This window comes from Nicotiana tabacum, chromosome 9 (genome assembly GCF_000715075.1).
Source record: "Nicotiana tabacum cultivar K326 chromosome 9, ASM71507v2, whole genome shotgun sequence".
NCBI classification, from domain to species: Eukaryota; Viridiplantae; Streptophyta; class Magnoliopsida; order Solanales; family Solanaceae; genus Nicotiana; species Nicotiana tabacum.
This window is the reverse complement of record NC_134088.1, coordinates 79,759,979-79,776,936: the sequence shown is the minus strand read 5'-3', so window position 1 is coordinate 79,776,936 and position 16,958 is coordinate 79,759,979. Positions and strand designations below refer to the sequence as shown.

At 35.8% G+C, this 16,958-nt stretch overlaps 1 protein-coding gene across 1 annotated transcript; it reads left to right on the top strand.

Annotated features, from left to right (window-relative positions):
- Nucleotides 1-12,164: 12,164 nt before the first annotated feature.
- Nucleotides 12,165-13,827, top strand: LOC107810126 (U-box domain-containing protein 21-like). The gene has a single exon (NM_001325854.1). The coding sequence runs from the start codon at nucleotides 12,249-12,251 to the stop codon at nucleotides 13,584-13,586; it is 1,338 nt and encodes a 445-aa protein (NP_001312783.1). The 5' UTR covers nucleotides 12,165-12,248; the 3' UTR covers nucleotides 13,587-13,827.
- Nucleotides 13,828-16,958: the final 3,131 nt, after the last annotated feature.

The following is a 16,958-nucleotide window of genomic DNA, read 5'->3' as shown; positions in this document are numbered from 1 at the left end:
AAGCTAAGCTAGAAAGCTATAAAGAACATCATTTTCTAGTCTACTTGGTCCCTGAAGGACCTTCTCAGTGCTTAGCTCTTTTGACCCCATCAATCAGGTTTCCCATATCGCGCATATCCAACAGTAAGTAAGCTTTTTTTATATGTCCTCCTTCACTTCCATCCGTGCCTTGACAATTTGAGAGTCTCTTTCTCATCTTTCCCTCGAGCTCCATCAATCCTTGTTCCAAATATTCCAATCTTTCTGTTGACATAGTGGAAATATCCTTCCATTCCTTTATCGCTTCCATGTTCACTTTGTGATGTTCCATATGTTTAGCTTCAGACTCGAACACTCTTTTGCGTAGCCTTTTATACTTAACATGTGCCTCAGCTGCTTTATATATAATTTCGTCCTTCAGATTGATTCATGGCTTGATGTCTCCTACTACGTCATCCTCCAACCATGATAGAGAGTAGTATATATGACCGGCATGTTACCTGTCTGGCTCAATGGTTTCTTTCTCCACAATGACCTTTTGGTTCCACATATGTTGTGCCTCGAACTTGAATGGAATGACGTCTCCTTTAAAGTCTTCCCTGTACTGGACCATGTTAGAAACCTGAGGTATGACCTATTTTTTCCCCGCTTGCCTCATTACCCTTATGGAAATAAGGATAGATACCTCGCAGCCCGATCAGTACCAGATGAGTAGTCCCTCTTGACCCGATGATGGACTCACTGCTAGGAAACCACTCAAACATCCAATGTACCTGTTCGTCCATGAGATTGCTGAAGAAACGTATCCAACTTACAACATTTCCAGGTTATGCAAACCTATCTGGATAAACGTCATTTTCTTTGGGTGATGGAAAGCTATGTAGTCACTCAACAGCCGTCGCAGAAGCTTTTGATGATACTCTCCTCTCTGAAAGTGTTCCAGCAACCAGACTTGTAGTAGCAAATTACAACCCTCAAAGTGTCTAAATTCCTGCTTGCACCGATCTAGAGCGCGGTACATCTCAGCTAAGATCATAGGGATGATGGTATAAGTTTGTCCCTAGATGCCTTCCATCAAGGTACTGGCGACCATGGCTAAACGAGTATGAATCCTTCCCCCTTTCATTGGAAATATCAACAACCCCAAGAAGTAGACGATGAACACATAAACCTGGCAGTGCGTCCAACCAGTAATCCCGGACTATCCCATGGTAACTTGGCAAAGCCTCATATTTCCTCTAGGAGAGGAGTCATTTCTATATTGCCAAATCGAAAAACGGCTGTTTTCTCGTCCCAGAACATGGTAGCGGCCTCAATCAATGCCCTATTTGGTCAAATGTTTATTAAGGATGGAAGGTCACCAAGTACTCTTCTCACATGATTCTTGTCGCAAGGTGCAAGGTCTTTCCACCAGTCAAGTAGCAACGGTGGGATGTTTTGGACCATACCGAATCTGGGGACTTCATGCTTCATTTTCTGCAAGCCAACAAAGGTTAGCCCTTTCCCCTTCCAGATTTGACTACTTATGCAATAATGATCAACACGTTGGCGTATTTTCTCCAAGTAATGCACATAATATGATAATGTCCATTGGGATTGTGGAAATCCCGTCGGACTTTGGACAAGGTTCATCTTAGCGGGTTGTTACGTTAATAACGTTCCAACTTGTACTAGGCTTAGCATGATGCATGTACATTTCAAGTTGGAGTCGGGTTTCTAGAATGATCTAGACTGGTACTCCCAAGTGGATAACTTGAGAGGGAAAGGAACGGGACCGTCGATTGTACCGCTGATCGAATAGTCTACCGCAAATAAGCCTTTTCGATTTAAAAGGGTAATTTTCGGAAGAGCGCGGACACTCATCAGTATCGCTATGTTGATAGTTGGGACGAGTGGAGTATGATGTGGAGCTTGCTTTATGCATAAATAATAACACGTTGTCAAGTATTTGCATAATATGTAAAAGCAGCAAATAATATAGCAAAGGTAAACATGGAAAGAATATAGAAGAAAGACAAAAGGAAGAAGTCAGTTTAGTTCTTAAAAAATATATGCGGGGATGTAATAAAACAGGTAAGGAAGTAGGAAAGGGAAAGGCATGATATAGCAATCTTAGACAAGATGAAAAGAGATGAAGAGCGGTCATAGTAAACAAAGGTGAATAGGTGAATGGATGTGCATGTCATAGCAAATTTTAAATAAAGGTGAATAAGGGAAGGGATGTGCATGTCATAGCAAATTTTAACAAATAAAGGTGAATAAGGGAAGGGATGTGCATGTAGCAGCAGTTTTAAAACAAATAAAGAAAAAGAGAGTAATCCACATAAGTCAAGTTCATTATGGTAAGAGCCTAAGTGTAATCCCCAGCAGAGTCGCCATGCTGTCGCACCCCGTTTTCTTGCGAAAGCGGACCTCGACGTGTGAAAACTTTTTTAAATGGGTAAAAGACAAGAGTCGCCACCTAACGATTTTTAAGGTGCGTTAGGGCACCTATTTGAAAATAGCTTTGTTTGACTAGTCTGTGTCACCAATGATCGGGCAAGGGCTCAAATTACCTCAAAGAGAAGGTGTTAGGCACTCTTCGAGGTCCAGAAATGTGGGTACCGGCCGAACTTAAAACTATGTGGATTACGTGATTAGGCTAGGTGATTAAATAAACAAAGGGAAGTATAGAAGTCGAAGAGTCTTATCATAACACATTGGGAATTGGTGCAAATCCTAAATGATTACAAGGATACAAATGCATTGGTCTATGTTAAATGACTAAATGTAAATGCCAAGTATATAAAGGAAAAGGGGGTCCTAAGCTTTTTAGCCTAAAAGATCATCTCGTGTAACATAAATAATACTTTGAAACTCCCTTTAGGTAGGGGTTGCTCATATTATTCAGCGGGCACAGACTATCATCTCCTGCTACCCGATTTCTATGTTGAAGTTGTTTACTTAAAAGCGTTCTAATTCAAACTAAGCCGTACCCTACGCATGCGCTACCCGTCCCATGCCTATGGTCCAGGAGGCTTTGGACCTACTATTTGGGTGATTCTAGACTTTACTTAGGTTGCTCAAAAAATGATAAAACTAAGCGACATTCAAAACAGATAGGACTTCACATAAAGACAATTAAAGGCCCAAGTTAGCCTCCACACATAACAACAAATGCACGTGGGCAGATTTCTGGTTATGCAGTAGATGATTTCAGAATTAAAACATATTTGGGTTGTTAAATCCTATAGGAATGGTTCCTATGTGAGTTTGATTAATATTATCCAGACAGTACTACAGCGTATAGGCCAGTTAAAGCATCGCAAGTCCTATAGGCATGATTTCTAATTATTTACGCGATGAGGCAGTGAAACGATATGAATTAGCAGATTACTAGTGCTGATTTTATAAACATGCTTCTTAGGCAGACGTCAATGTCCTATAGGCATGGTTTCTAGTAGTTGAGATATGTTTTATATAATTATCCCTACAGGCATGTCGTCTAAGTATGATAATAAAAATGACTGATTAATTGATTAGAATCCATAGTCATGATAACTAAAGGAGCAACGCACTAAAAGCAATAGAAGTAATTAATTGATCGATTAATTGAAAAACCTATAAACATAGTATCTAGATGGGCAGAAACAAACATGTGTTATTCGTCCTATAGACATGATATCTAAGTGTTGAATAATAGATATGGAAACAATGCAGCAATTATTTGAGTTGACATATTTTGACAAGTTAAATGAAGTATGTGTGCGTGAGTCCTATAGACATGATTTCTATTGATGTGCAGAAATAGAGCAAGTTTAACAAAATAGCACATAAAGCACTTAGACCATATAGGCATGTTTTTTACCCTTTCATGCAAATATTGGAATACCCCAGTCCCCTTTTTATTAACTTCCCCATCATTCATCATTATAAGTTATTGCAGACCATATTGAGTGATTACAGGCACAAACATGAATACAGAATAACCCAGCAACATATCTGGGCCTTCAAACATGCTTAGAACTTCATATGGACTGCAGGTCCAAATTCCAAATAAAGACAACGCATCCCAGACTTTCACTACCACGACAGGTCGAATATACCAGGCCCAAATGAATGAATGACTTTACCCAAATGGATACCAAGTTCAGCCATACAAGCAACAAACTATTTATAGAATTAACTGGACATCTTAGACACTTAATTATTAAAGTTATAGCTAACAACATCCCTAGTTAAGACATATAAACAAGACTAGGCTAGATTGAAGGCACATAAGATACATATGAGGCAAGTTGAAGCTTGTAATTCCAGAATGATAGTTTAAGAATGATAGAATTGACCACTATAGGATAATGAACCATTCCAAAAAGAGTTGCAAAGTAAAGCATGATCCAAAATTAGCCTAAAGGACTTTAGACATAAGAGCTTTACATGAAGGTCTAGTATAATCAAGGATAGGAACAAGTGAAATAGCAGTCTACACATAGAAATTCTAACATGGAAGCCAAGTGAGCATAACAAATAGACTAGTGGGCATAGTCTATAATGGTTGACAAATAATCACATGGGAAGACTTACCATGCTTAGCATCAGTCATAACACCAAAGTTTAGAAACATTGCCAAAATTAACAGGAGAGGTAGGCATCAAGACTTAGACTAGTTGAACATATACAAAGAAGAGGCTATGTACATAAGTCTTTAGGCAATATTTGAGGAACACAAACTTGAACAAATATATTATGCTTTACAAGTAGCAAGGAAACATGTCATGATGGTTCAGAAGTTCAAGCAATACTAGCATTTAAAAGTTGCATGCATAGATCAACCATAAAGAAATTAACAAGATGTACAGGAATGACCCAATAGGAAATAATACATTAGGACAGATTTTGGGTGTGGACTAATCTATCATAAGAATCTGAAATAAACAGGGAGATGAACTCATGACAAGCAGCAGAATAGCATTCAGCCATACACAAACATACTAAGCTAAGAAGGCTTAAGACAGTACGTAACTTAGAGCTCTACGCAAGTTCTGATGCTAGGAAACATAAGGCGACTAGATAACTTCAAAGCAAAGAGGACCATAAACATAGTTGCATATTGGTTCATCGAAGTTTAAGTGACATAGATATACAGAGCATGAACACAAGTACAGAAAAATTGAAATTACGAGAGTCAAAGGAACTTACTAATTACAAATTAACGAGCAAAAATTTGAGAAGAGTAATTTGCAGAGGTAATTCAATTAACAGTAACAAAGAGCAGCAGGATCCCTAAATTCTCAGTGCGTTAGAATTCCCAAGGGTTTCGAATGAACCCCGGGTAGTGCTCGCACTGAGAAAGAACACAATCGAATTTGAATAGCTTTGGCTTTCAGCCGGCCAAGGTCTCAGATTTCAGAGTATAACGAATGAGAATTAGAGAAAAATAGTGATTCTGATCCCCCCAAAAGGGAATTGGGAGGGGTTTATACAGCATCAAAATTAAGTACCCAGCAAGGAAAGACAGTAAATTAAACACAAATAAGGAAAACGTAGCATGCAAAAATCAATTAGAATCAGTTTTAGGGCGAAATCCGGGAAACCCTAGTTTAGACGAAGAACAAAAATGGAAAACAAACCTCACTGGATCGGAGCCATGAGGCCTGGTAGTAGGTGTATATAGTCGAAATATCATCTAAATCACGAAGGTCTGGAGATGGTTACTTGATTTAGGACCATATACTTGCCAAAGATAGGCAAGTATTATGTGATACCAATACTATATAAATAACGGAGAGATCGAACATATATGGAAGGAAAATCATGGGGAGATTCCATATTAGAACTGGAATTGGGGAAGATTTGAAGTGGCGGTTGTTAGGGTTTGAGAGGAGAAGAAAAGAGCAGAGAGGATTTTAGGGTGGCGGTTTAGGGGAAATGGGTTAGGGATTCGAGGGGTTGGCTAATTAAAAGGGTAGGGTGATTGTAGACCGTTGATCTTGAGAGATCAACGGTTAGGATCAAGGAATATGCGGGGCGGGTCGTCCAACGGGTCGCGACCGGGTTATTTTAAAGAGGGTCGTTTGGTTTGGGCTGGGGCGTTATTGGGCTGAGGTGTGGGCAATTGGGCTATTGAATTGGTTCGGAATTGGCTCTAAATTTTGGCTATAAATTAAATACATAAAATTATTTAAATAAAAATAATTAATAAGTAATAAAATATTACTCATGCAATAAAATGATTGAGAATAATAGCTTAACATTGTAAAAAATATAAAAATGCTATTTTAGCATGAATAATGTAATAATTGTAATTATACATAGCATATATGCTATAATTTTAAAATTATGTAAATAGCTTGAAAATACAAATGTAATTATATGAAATAAAATAAAAAAAAATGTTATAAAATATATATTTGGGTGTAAATAATAAATTTTGATGATTTAGTCATCACAAAATAATTTGAAGGGATGATTAATAAATATTTGAATAATTTAAATACAGGAAAATTAATTTTAAATCTTTAAAAATTATAGAAAATACTTATATGACTCTTATAAATTAAATAATGATGTAAAATGCTATTTTGAAAGTATATATACTATTAAAAAAATATGAGGGCAAAATTGGGTATCAACAAATAGTACTAGTAGAGACAGACATATCACATCCCCTGCCTAATGGTCTTGAGCTACATACTACAGCTGGTGTTATTCATCAGAGTATAGAGTACGATTGGAAGCCAAAGTATTGTGCTGATTGTGCTAAAGTCAGTCACACCACTGAGGAATGCAGACAGAGGAAGACTCAAGAGAAAAATGATGGATTTGTTGAGCAACCAAGGAAGAACTAGGAAGAATAGGAAGGTAGTGACTAAATGGGTGGCAAAGGACCAGATTAGTACTACCACTAATCCATCTACTTCCACAGCACAAGAAAATGCCTCTGAACCACAAGAGACTAATGTTACTTTGGCAGAGGAGAAATTCCCAACTTTAGCATCACTTTTGAGGAAAGCGGGATCACAAGATCATGGTAAAAGGATTGCTGATGGTAGACTCAATGATCAGCCACAGCCAAATCTACCTAGTTATTCCACTAGCTAGTGGGGAACCACCAACAGATTTGAGGTACTGACTCAAGGCCACATCTCACTAGTTGTGGGTGAGGGTGGTACAAACCACCTCAGACCTTCATGATCATAAGCACCTGGAACATTAGAGGGCTATATAGGCCCTTTAAATAGAATGAGATGACTCTCTTTCTGAAGAAGTATAAAATATAAGTTATGGGGATTGTTGAGACAAGAGTAAAAGATAATAAAGATAGGAAGATTACTCAGAAGATAGCAAAGGACTGGCAAGCCAAGTACAACTATGATCATGCTTATAATGGTTGTATTTGACTACTGTGGAAACCTCATATACAACTTCGGATATTAGAAGTAGATGCTCGGTTCATTCATTGTGAAGTGGAAGACTCTACCGGCCAAAAAAGTTGATGCTCACTGTGATTTATGCAAGTAATGAGTTGATGCAGAGACAACAATTATGGGACAAGCTTGCTTCTATAGGATCTCAAATAACAACTGAATGGCTGGTATATGGTGATTTCAACAATGTGCTCTACTCAGAGGATAGAATTGGGGGCTCTGTGACACAGGCAGAGACTCAGGGCTTCAAGGAATTATTGGATCGACTGCAATTTACTCCTTTAAAGAGTACATGATGGTATTACACATGGTGTAACAAAAGAGATGATAATTCAAGAGTATATAGAAAGATTGATTGGGCCTTTGGCAATTACAATTGGCTAATGAACTATAGCTATATTGAAGCAGAGTATTTGAATCCTGGAGTATCAGACCATTCACCAATCTTGCTAAAGTGCAGTTTTGCGGCTCAACAAAAGAAACTGTATCCTAAACCTTTCAAGTTATACTAGTTTCTTTGCACGTGCGTTTCACATGTGTATCGAGTTCATTAGTACACATTATTGTAAAGTAACATCTAAATTATTATAGTAAAGTTTTTATAAAGTATGTATACATGAAAGAATGTAATATAATATTTTATGAGTGATAAGTAGGGATTATCGTCAATTAAATTATTCGTCTGAACCTACAAAGATGAACAATAAAATATAATTAGATACATGTGATTTGCACACGTATTTATGAATTTGAGGTTAAAAATTTATAATTAAATGTATCTCACCTAATACTTCCTTATAGACGATATTCCGCATGTATGTTCCTTTTATCCGTTTTGATTGTTCTGTCATAACCAAGACTCTTGTTGTAGACATTGATATCCCTCTTGAAAGCGTAACGTAAAGTTGTCTATGTGAGAAAATATGTTATATCACCCAGATTTTGCAGGAATTGTGAAAGAAATATGGAGACAAAATTATAGAGATGCAGGGGTATCCAGAACATGGTAGAAACTTAAGAGGTTGAAGAAGGCACTAAGGGATCTTAACACACATATATATGGCCTCATATCAACAAAAGCTTAATCAAGCCAAGCAGAAACTGGACTTAGCACAGTCCAATATCTCCTTACAACCACTATGACAGACCTTTATAGAACAGGAAAAGGCAGCTTTAATTGAAGTGGAAAGGTGGAGCAATATGGAGGAACATGTCCTAAGGAAGAAATCTCGATATATGGATACAGTATGGAGATGCTAATACAAGATATTTCCATGCTCAGTAGAAGATGCGCACTAGTGCTAACACAATTAATTCTATATACAATGATGGTGGCATCAAGATCACAGAACCAAAACATATAGAAGAACAATTCCTCTCTTTCTTTACAAAGCTGATGGAAGAGTCATCAAACATTCTACCTTGTTTCAATTCTGAGGTGATTAAAAAGGTACATGTCTGACAAGAACACAACAACTTGAGTTGATTAAGGAAGTTACAGCAGAGGAAATTTTTGCTTCTATAAAGAGCATGCCAACTGACAAAGTCTCAGGTGTTGATGGATTTCCAATAGAATTCTTTACACAATATTGGGAAGAGGTAAAAAGTGATGTGCTTGAAGATGTACTAGGATTCTTTCAAAGAGGAAAAATGAACAATGTCATAAACTGTACTGCTATGACTCTGATTCCAAAAGTCCCTACCCACACACAAGTGAAGGACTATAGGCCTTTACTATGCTGCACAACATTGTACAAGATCATTACAGAAGTGATTACTAGGAGACTTAAGACAGTAATATGTGTTCTGGTTTGAGGATCTCAATCAACTTTCATTGAAGGTAGGAGTATCGCTAATAATATTCTATTCACTCATGAATTATTTAAAGGCTACAACAGGAAGGGGATTTCAGCAAGGTGTGTACTTAAAGTTGATCTTAAGAAGGCTTATGACACATTGGATTGGTATTTTTTGAAAAGGCTCTTGATTGAATTGGGCTTCCCACACAAGTTTATTGAGTGGATAATGGAATGCATAACAACTGTCACTTACTCTTTAACTTTGAATGGGGGACTTACTAAACCTTTCAAAGGACAAAGAAGAATAATGCAAGGTGACCTTATGTCACCTTACCTATTTATGCTTGCTATGGAATATCTACAGAGGAAATTTCATTAGTTGGCCTTGAACAAGGAGTTTCACTTCCATCCTAGATGAAAAAAGATGGGGGTGATCCATGTATACTTTGCTGATGATCTTTTGATGTTTTGCAAGGCAGGACTTCCTTCTATTAGACTACTTCAATAGGCTTTTATGAAGTTCTCAAAGACCTAAGGATTACATGCAAACGCAGATAAGAGCTCCATTTATCTTGCTGGTATTTCTGCAACTTTGAAAGAGGACATCTTACAGGAGCTAGGATATAATGAGGGAACATTACCATTTAGATACCTTGGTGTACCACTAGCATCTAGGAAGCTGTCTATTCTCCAATGTTGGACACTGGTGGAAAAGATCAATGCCAGAATAAATTGTTGGATATCAAAGTTGTTGTCATATTCAGGAAGATTGCAACTTATTAAATGAGTGATCTTTGGAGTACAATCATACTGGGTACAAATATTCATATTGCCAAAGAAGGTGATGAAAATGAATGAAGCCACATGCATGACATTCCTATGGACAGGCAAAACAGATATTTCTAGGAAAGCATTGGTGTCCTGGGAGAAGATATGTTCGCCACAAGCAACGGGGGACTGAATGTTATTAATCTGTACAATTGGAATAAAGCAGTTATGGCAAAACACCTATGGGCTATCACAAAGAAGAAAGATTGTCTCTGGATCAGGTGGATCCATGCTTATTACAATAAGCACCAGACTATAGATAATATATCCATACCCAAGAATGCACCTTGGGTTGTGAGAAAAATTATTGAGCTCATGAAACTTATTCTTGATCTACCTACCTTGCAAGATGACTTGACTTCATGACTGATACAATTGCAAAGCACTAATCAAAGATTCAGCATCAAGAAGTTATATCAGTTGCAGATTCCTCAATTCCAAAAGGTGCACCGGAAGAGCCTAATTTACATCCTAGATACAAATTCATTTTATGGCTAGTTGTACAAGGTAGGTTACCTACTGTCGAGATGCTACAGAAATTTGGCATTCAAGTTCCTCAAGCTTGTGTCTTCTGTGGGCTGAATGATGAACATTTCGAGCATTTATTCTTTAGTTATGGTTACACTAAGAATATTTGGCAAAGGATACTAACTTGGCTTGGATGTCCCATGCAGATAACTACATGGCAGGAAGAGGTAAAATGGGTGTCCACATGTGCCAGGAAGAAGAAAGGCTTTGGGACAATTGTCTCAACTGTCTTTGGGATCATGGTATATCTTATATAGAGAGATAGGAACAAGATCAGATTTCAGAGTGGCAGCTCATCCCCGAATAGACTTTGTAGAGACATTGCAATTCACATACACATCAGAGGCAACTTATACCCCAGCTGGCTGAAGCACTTGGAGGCATTGAACTAGGTTCCATAACTCATTTTAGATTAAATGTTTTGTCCAATGTAGTGTCTATTCTGCAAACTTGTATAGTCAATAGGATGTGTATAGGATATAGTTGACATCAACATCTTGTACTGATCAGTAGAAAAGAGTAGAGTACTTAGTTTTCATACATTGCAAAAGAATTGGTCAGCAATTCCTGGTTTGTACTGAACTTTTTTGGTTAAATAGAAAGTAAATTTTACCAACAAACAAAAATATAACGCTCAAATTTTTGTAGACTTATGCGATAACTCCGTCAATTATTAAGATTATATGAAAATCAATTATTTTAAAGTATAACCACTACAATAATAATAATATTAATTCCACTTTGGATAGCTTAATTGGATTTTATCTTATTAAAGATAAGCATCAAATACTCCTCTTTCATATAAAGTATTTCAGTTTTGAGATTTAAAAAGTTTATAATTTTTTAAAAAAGAAGTGTTCCTCCCCTGAACTAGTGCAAAGAAAAATAAATAAAATAATATATTAATTATATCAAAAAAAAAAAAAAAAAGAGATCACAGGGTAGTGATGATTAGAGTAAGGTAGGGGTGACAAAATCATGAGTTACAAAATGATGCAGGAGTTGGGAATTTGGGATTAACAGATTGCAGTTGTGAACATTATAAAAGGGTTGAGCAAAATTATGTAACAAAATCCCTATAAAATCAGTTCTAAAAAGATATAAAAATACTAGTACTTTTTCAAAAGACACGATAATATGATGGAAAACATGATAATATTACTTTTAACTCTAAAGCTGGAGGTCATATATAAAATACTTTTTAAAATAGGTGGAGTGAAAAGTGATAAATAGAACTTATAGGGGCTGGGGAAGTATATTTAGCCCAAAGAATAAATTGATCAAACAAAAAACGTTACCAAACTGTCTCCTCAAATCAGTCAGGTCAGTCCATCGACCCCATCCTTTGACGGACTCATTTTTCTATTTCTCTCGTCAAAATCAAACCCATTGATTCCTTTTATTTTAGTCTCTTTGGGTTCCTTTTACCTATTCAAATCTTTCATATTTGGTCAAATATTCAATTCCTCCTTCCCACGTTCTTGAACGTTTCTTTAGTTCATAATTGGACTAAATAAACTTGAAGTTTGAACCGCGTGACATCAAATTACAATTGCTAGTAAATCAACACTTATATATATACCACCACCACCCCTTTACCTACTTGAATCCCATCACAAACAAAAGAAAACCAAAAAAACAACCCAACTCATTATTTTCTTTTCAAGATTCTAGTAAAGTTTGAGTATTTCATATTTGCAATTAAATGATGATTTCAACATGGAGGAAAAGGAGAACAGAAAAAAGGGTAGCAAAGAGAGGATTAGTGGAGGATATTACAAACATGGAGTTGGTGATTCCTAGACATTTCACATGTCCAATTTCCTTAGACTTAATGAAAGATCCAGTGACCTTGTCAACAGGGATCACATACGATAGAGAGAATATTGAGAAATGGATTGAGGCTGGGAATCAAACTTGTCCCATCACAAATCAAACATTGAGAAATGGTGAACCAATTCCAAATCACAGCATAAGGAAAATGATCCAACAATGGTGTGTTGAGAACAAGGATCATGGGATTGAAAGAATTCCAACTCCAAGAATTCCTGTGACATCGTCCGAGGTTGTTGAACTACTTGCAAAAATAAGCAAAGAGATTCATGACTTAGAGTTGTGCGGAGAATTAGTGTCCAAAGTGAAGAAGTTGGTGAATGAAAGTGAGAGGAACAAACGGTGCTTTGTTACCAATGGTACTGCACAGGTTTTATCAGCTGCATTTGTTGCATTTTCAGAGGAAATTAATATGAGAAATGCTTCAACAGGGGAAGTGATCTTGTCAACTTTGACGACTATATTGCCTCTGGATGGGGAGTCCAAGTTGAATCTTGGATCGATTTCATCGTTACGTTGCATGGTGTGGTTCTTGAAGAATGGGAGTTTATCAAGCAGGAGAAATGCAGTTTTTGTGCTAAAAGATATCTTGAAAATGGAGGAACAAGACAAGGTTGAAATCTTGTTAGGAATGGAAGGAGCTTTAGAAGGCTTAGTGAAACTTGTGAAAGAGCCAATTTGCCCTACTACTACAAAAGCTTCTTTGTTAGCAATCTACCACATGGTTAATTCATCACATTTGTCGTCGTCTTTCGCCAACAAGAAGGCTCAATCAAGATTTGTTGATCTGGGGTTAGTTGAATTGCTGGTAGAGATGCTTGTTGATTGTGAAAAGAGCATATGTGAAAAGGCATTAGGTGTTTTGGATGGAATTTGCAGCTCTATAGAAGGAAGAAAAAGGGCTTACAGTTATGCTCTAACTGTGCCTGTTTTGGTCAAGAAATTGCTGAGAGTTTCAGATTTGGCAACTGAGTTTTCAGTTTCAATTCTATGGAAGATTGGGAAGAATGAGAAGAGGGAAAATGGAGGTGATGTTCTTGTTGAAGCTCTAAAACTTGGTGCTTTTCAGAAGCTTTTGCTGCTGCTACAAGTTGGTTGTAGTGAAACAACAAAAGAGAAGGCTAGTGAGTTGTTGAAGTTGTTGAATGTGCATAGGGATAGAGCAGAGTGTGTTGATTCATTGGACTTCAAGAGTCTCAAAAGGCCATTCTGAACCTTGGCTTAGACACTGTGTTTAGATACATGTTTCATTTTTACTGTATAAAGGTACACAAAAAAACAACAAAGGAGGGAAGTTGTTCAGAATACACTTCTGATTATCATTATATAGTTACATATGCTGATGAATTAAGATGCAATATGAATTTATACATTAAATGTTTGTATGGAGGGGCCTTCTCTCCAAGTGATATCTGTTTGCCATATATTTGATGTGAGGGTTTGTGCTTTTGAAATAATAGTGATAATAAAGAAATAAGCCCAATTTGACAATTCGTTTGTCTTTTCTCATATACCCATTTCTCCCGAGAAGGAAATTAAGAGAAAGATAAAAGAATATTGAAGAGGACACAAATTTGGTCTTTTGGTTTTCCAACTTAACAATGAGCAACATAAAAAAGTTACTCGTTCTGATTCAATTTACTTAACATACTTTTCTTTTTAGTTTGTTCCAAAAAAAAATAATATATTTTTATATTTAAAAATAATTTAACTTTAAACTTTCCATTTTACCTTAAATAAAGAGCTTTTATAACCATAAAAATGTCATAGCCTCACAAATCTTTTACATCTCTTAAGTTTTTAGAATCACAAATTTTAAAAAAAAAATTAAATTTCTTATCGAATCAAACTAATTTATATAGATTGAAGGGAGTACTTGTAATGGAAAGTGTTTAATTTGCACGTAATATTCCTATTACTAGAGGTGTCAATAGATCTTTAAAAACTGACTAAATCGACCAAATCAATTATTAAGTTTATTTTAATAAAACTGTAGGCTTTATATAAACTTATAACTGTACCTACTAATAGAGTAGGTTTTCAATTTTATAAAAATAAATCTAAAAAATACCAAATTGTTCCGAATAAATTTATATATAAAAATATATTTTATATTCATTAAGTTTTTTTTCTTGGGTCTTGGGATTATGGAAATGGTTACAAGTGGCCAAATAATCCCAACTTCTAATATTGAAACTAAATTAGTTCTAAGCTTGAGTAACAAGTCACTAGGTATTCCAACGATCTTCAGTAGTAAGGTACAAGGTATTGGATATCTTTCCTCTCGTATAATTTAGATCTCTCTTGTTGGATACTAATCTTTTAATAAACTCTATTCTTGAGTCCCAACTCGATTAGTATCTTTCCACTCGTATTATTTATAGTATCTTTATTCTGGACATTTTTCATGTTCCTTTGATCATCATTTTTAAAATAGAAAAAATGTATAGAGAGTTTTGCCAAAGTCCTATGCAAGTACACATTATCGAATTCTAACTTCGACTATCGACTCTTGCATGATATTTTTAAAAATTACCGAAAAATTAATCGAACCGTATCGTACCGATACCGAAGAGAAACCGAGATGATTGAGACGGTTTCGAAAAATCTAATTTTGATTATACAAAATGGAATAAGCGAAAATTTGATATGATACAAATTTTATAAAATAACATGCCGAACTGAACTATTGACACTCCTACCTATTACATAATACATGCCAGTATGTGAATTGGTGAGAGATTAGGGACTTGGCAGCAAAAAAAAAAAAAAAAAAAAAAAAAAAATGAAATGAGGTAATCGATAAAAGGAAAATAAGGATGATAAATGTGAGTCTTGGGTCAAATTTCTGTACCTAGAGCCTAATAGGAATTGAACTAGCTGCAAAGCTCCAGGTAATAAAGGTTTGATTATCTAGAAATTTCAACAAGAATCTCTGTTCCCCAAAAGGGACCAAATCAATTATATTAAAATTAAAGGTGATGGCTTGTCCTAGTTGACGCCTTTTGCTGACTCTTTTTTTTTCTTTTTTTTTTCTTCTAAATTTCTGAATTGGGATCAATAAGACAATTTAATTTGCATGTCTTTCTTGTCCAGGAAACACATATCTAATACATTCTCATTTCTGCTGCAGATGCAATTTATCATAATGTTTCTAATTGTCAATTGTAATTTATTACTATCAGGTTCAATATGCCCATATATGCATGCACAAAATGCATGTCTAGTCTTGCCAAGACTGTTTTTTCTTTTCCTTTTGCCTTTGGTAAGAAAACTAACTATGCATTTAACATTAATAATGTTCCTGATTACAACATATGCTTACAACAAATGCTCCACTTTGCGTTCATACAAGTCAAGATCGCTGTCATTCACGGAAAAAAAACTTACTCGCCTGGTATTTGCATCTGCCACTTAATTAATGCAAACATAAATATTTTTCAATTAATCATGGTTAAGTAATTTTTTACTTTAATTTGTGGCTCTTAAAGTTAAATTTCTTGATTTTGGTGTAAATATTAGATGCCAGCAAGTATTTTCCACATTTGGAAGTTTGCAGAATTCTGGTATGTTCATTTCCACGGCCTTTAGTATTCTTTTTTGGCATATAGAGCCATCAAGCTGATTTGAATTTATTCATGGTATCAAATGAATCTGAAATTCCTAAAAAGACATATAGTATTTGTTTAATATAGCTCAGTTGATCATTAGAGTTCATCTACTTTCTTTGTTCTTTCAGTTTGTTTTATTTAAACCCTGCAGAATTTGAAATTTAATAATGCTAACACGAACACAGATAAGTCATTTTAGATCATTGAATTTTAACCTGAATGAATATCCAAATGCATTGCTAGTTAGGCATGTCAAATCCATCATTTGAGACAATCTTTGGCACAACAAAATCCACAGTCTAGGATTAACTCTCTGCATTCGAAATGACTTGTTCTCCACTTCTACACCTAGCTAGGACTTAAAAAAGAGTAGCAAATCTGTATCATCTTTCACATGGAATTTGAAAGTACAAGAGGGGGTGAATTGTAACAGATTTAAAAATTTTAGTTGACTGTGCAGGAATTTAGTCGGCTAGACTTTACACAGTGATAGATCGCAGTAGAAATAAATTGAGGAGAAAGAAAGGTAAAGAAGACACAATAATTTTTATATTGGTTCATTACCGATGTGGTACCTACGTCCAATTCCCTTGGGTCACAAGGGTTCTCTTAGATCTTTTAGTAAGTGTTTACAACAGTGATGATTTTAGTACGTTCACCACCAACGATATACATCAACAGTGATTCTTTCTAATATTGACACAACTTTCGTTTTGTTTTATAACTCTTCCTATCTTTTGTGACACTTGTAGACTCAAGAATACAGTGTTTGTACTAAGAACTAGAAAGGCGTAGAAACAGATGATGTAGTTGCGTGCCTTTGGATGTTCTTCTACTTCTTCCTTTATAGCTCGATGAGTCTTCTATTTTCTTGTCTTCTGGGATTGTATGGTAGTATTTATTGGAGACCTTTCCATGTGAGGCATAGACATATAAGAGTGAGACTCAAGGGTAGCCTCATGAATCTAGCTTGA

Excerpts from the sequence above, each read along its gene's own strand:
- LOC107810126 (NM_001325854.1), top strand. The coding sequence starts at position 12,249 with ATGATTTCAACATGGAGGAAAAGGAGAACAGAAAAAAGGGTAGCAAAG.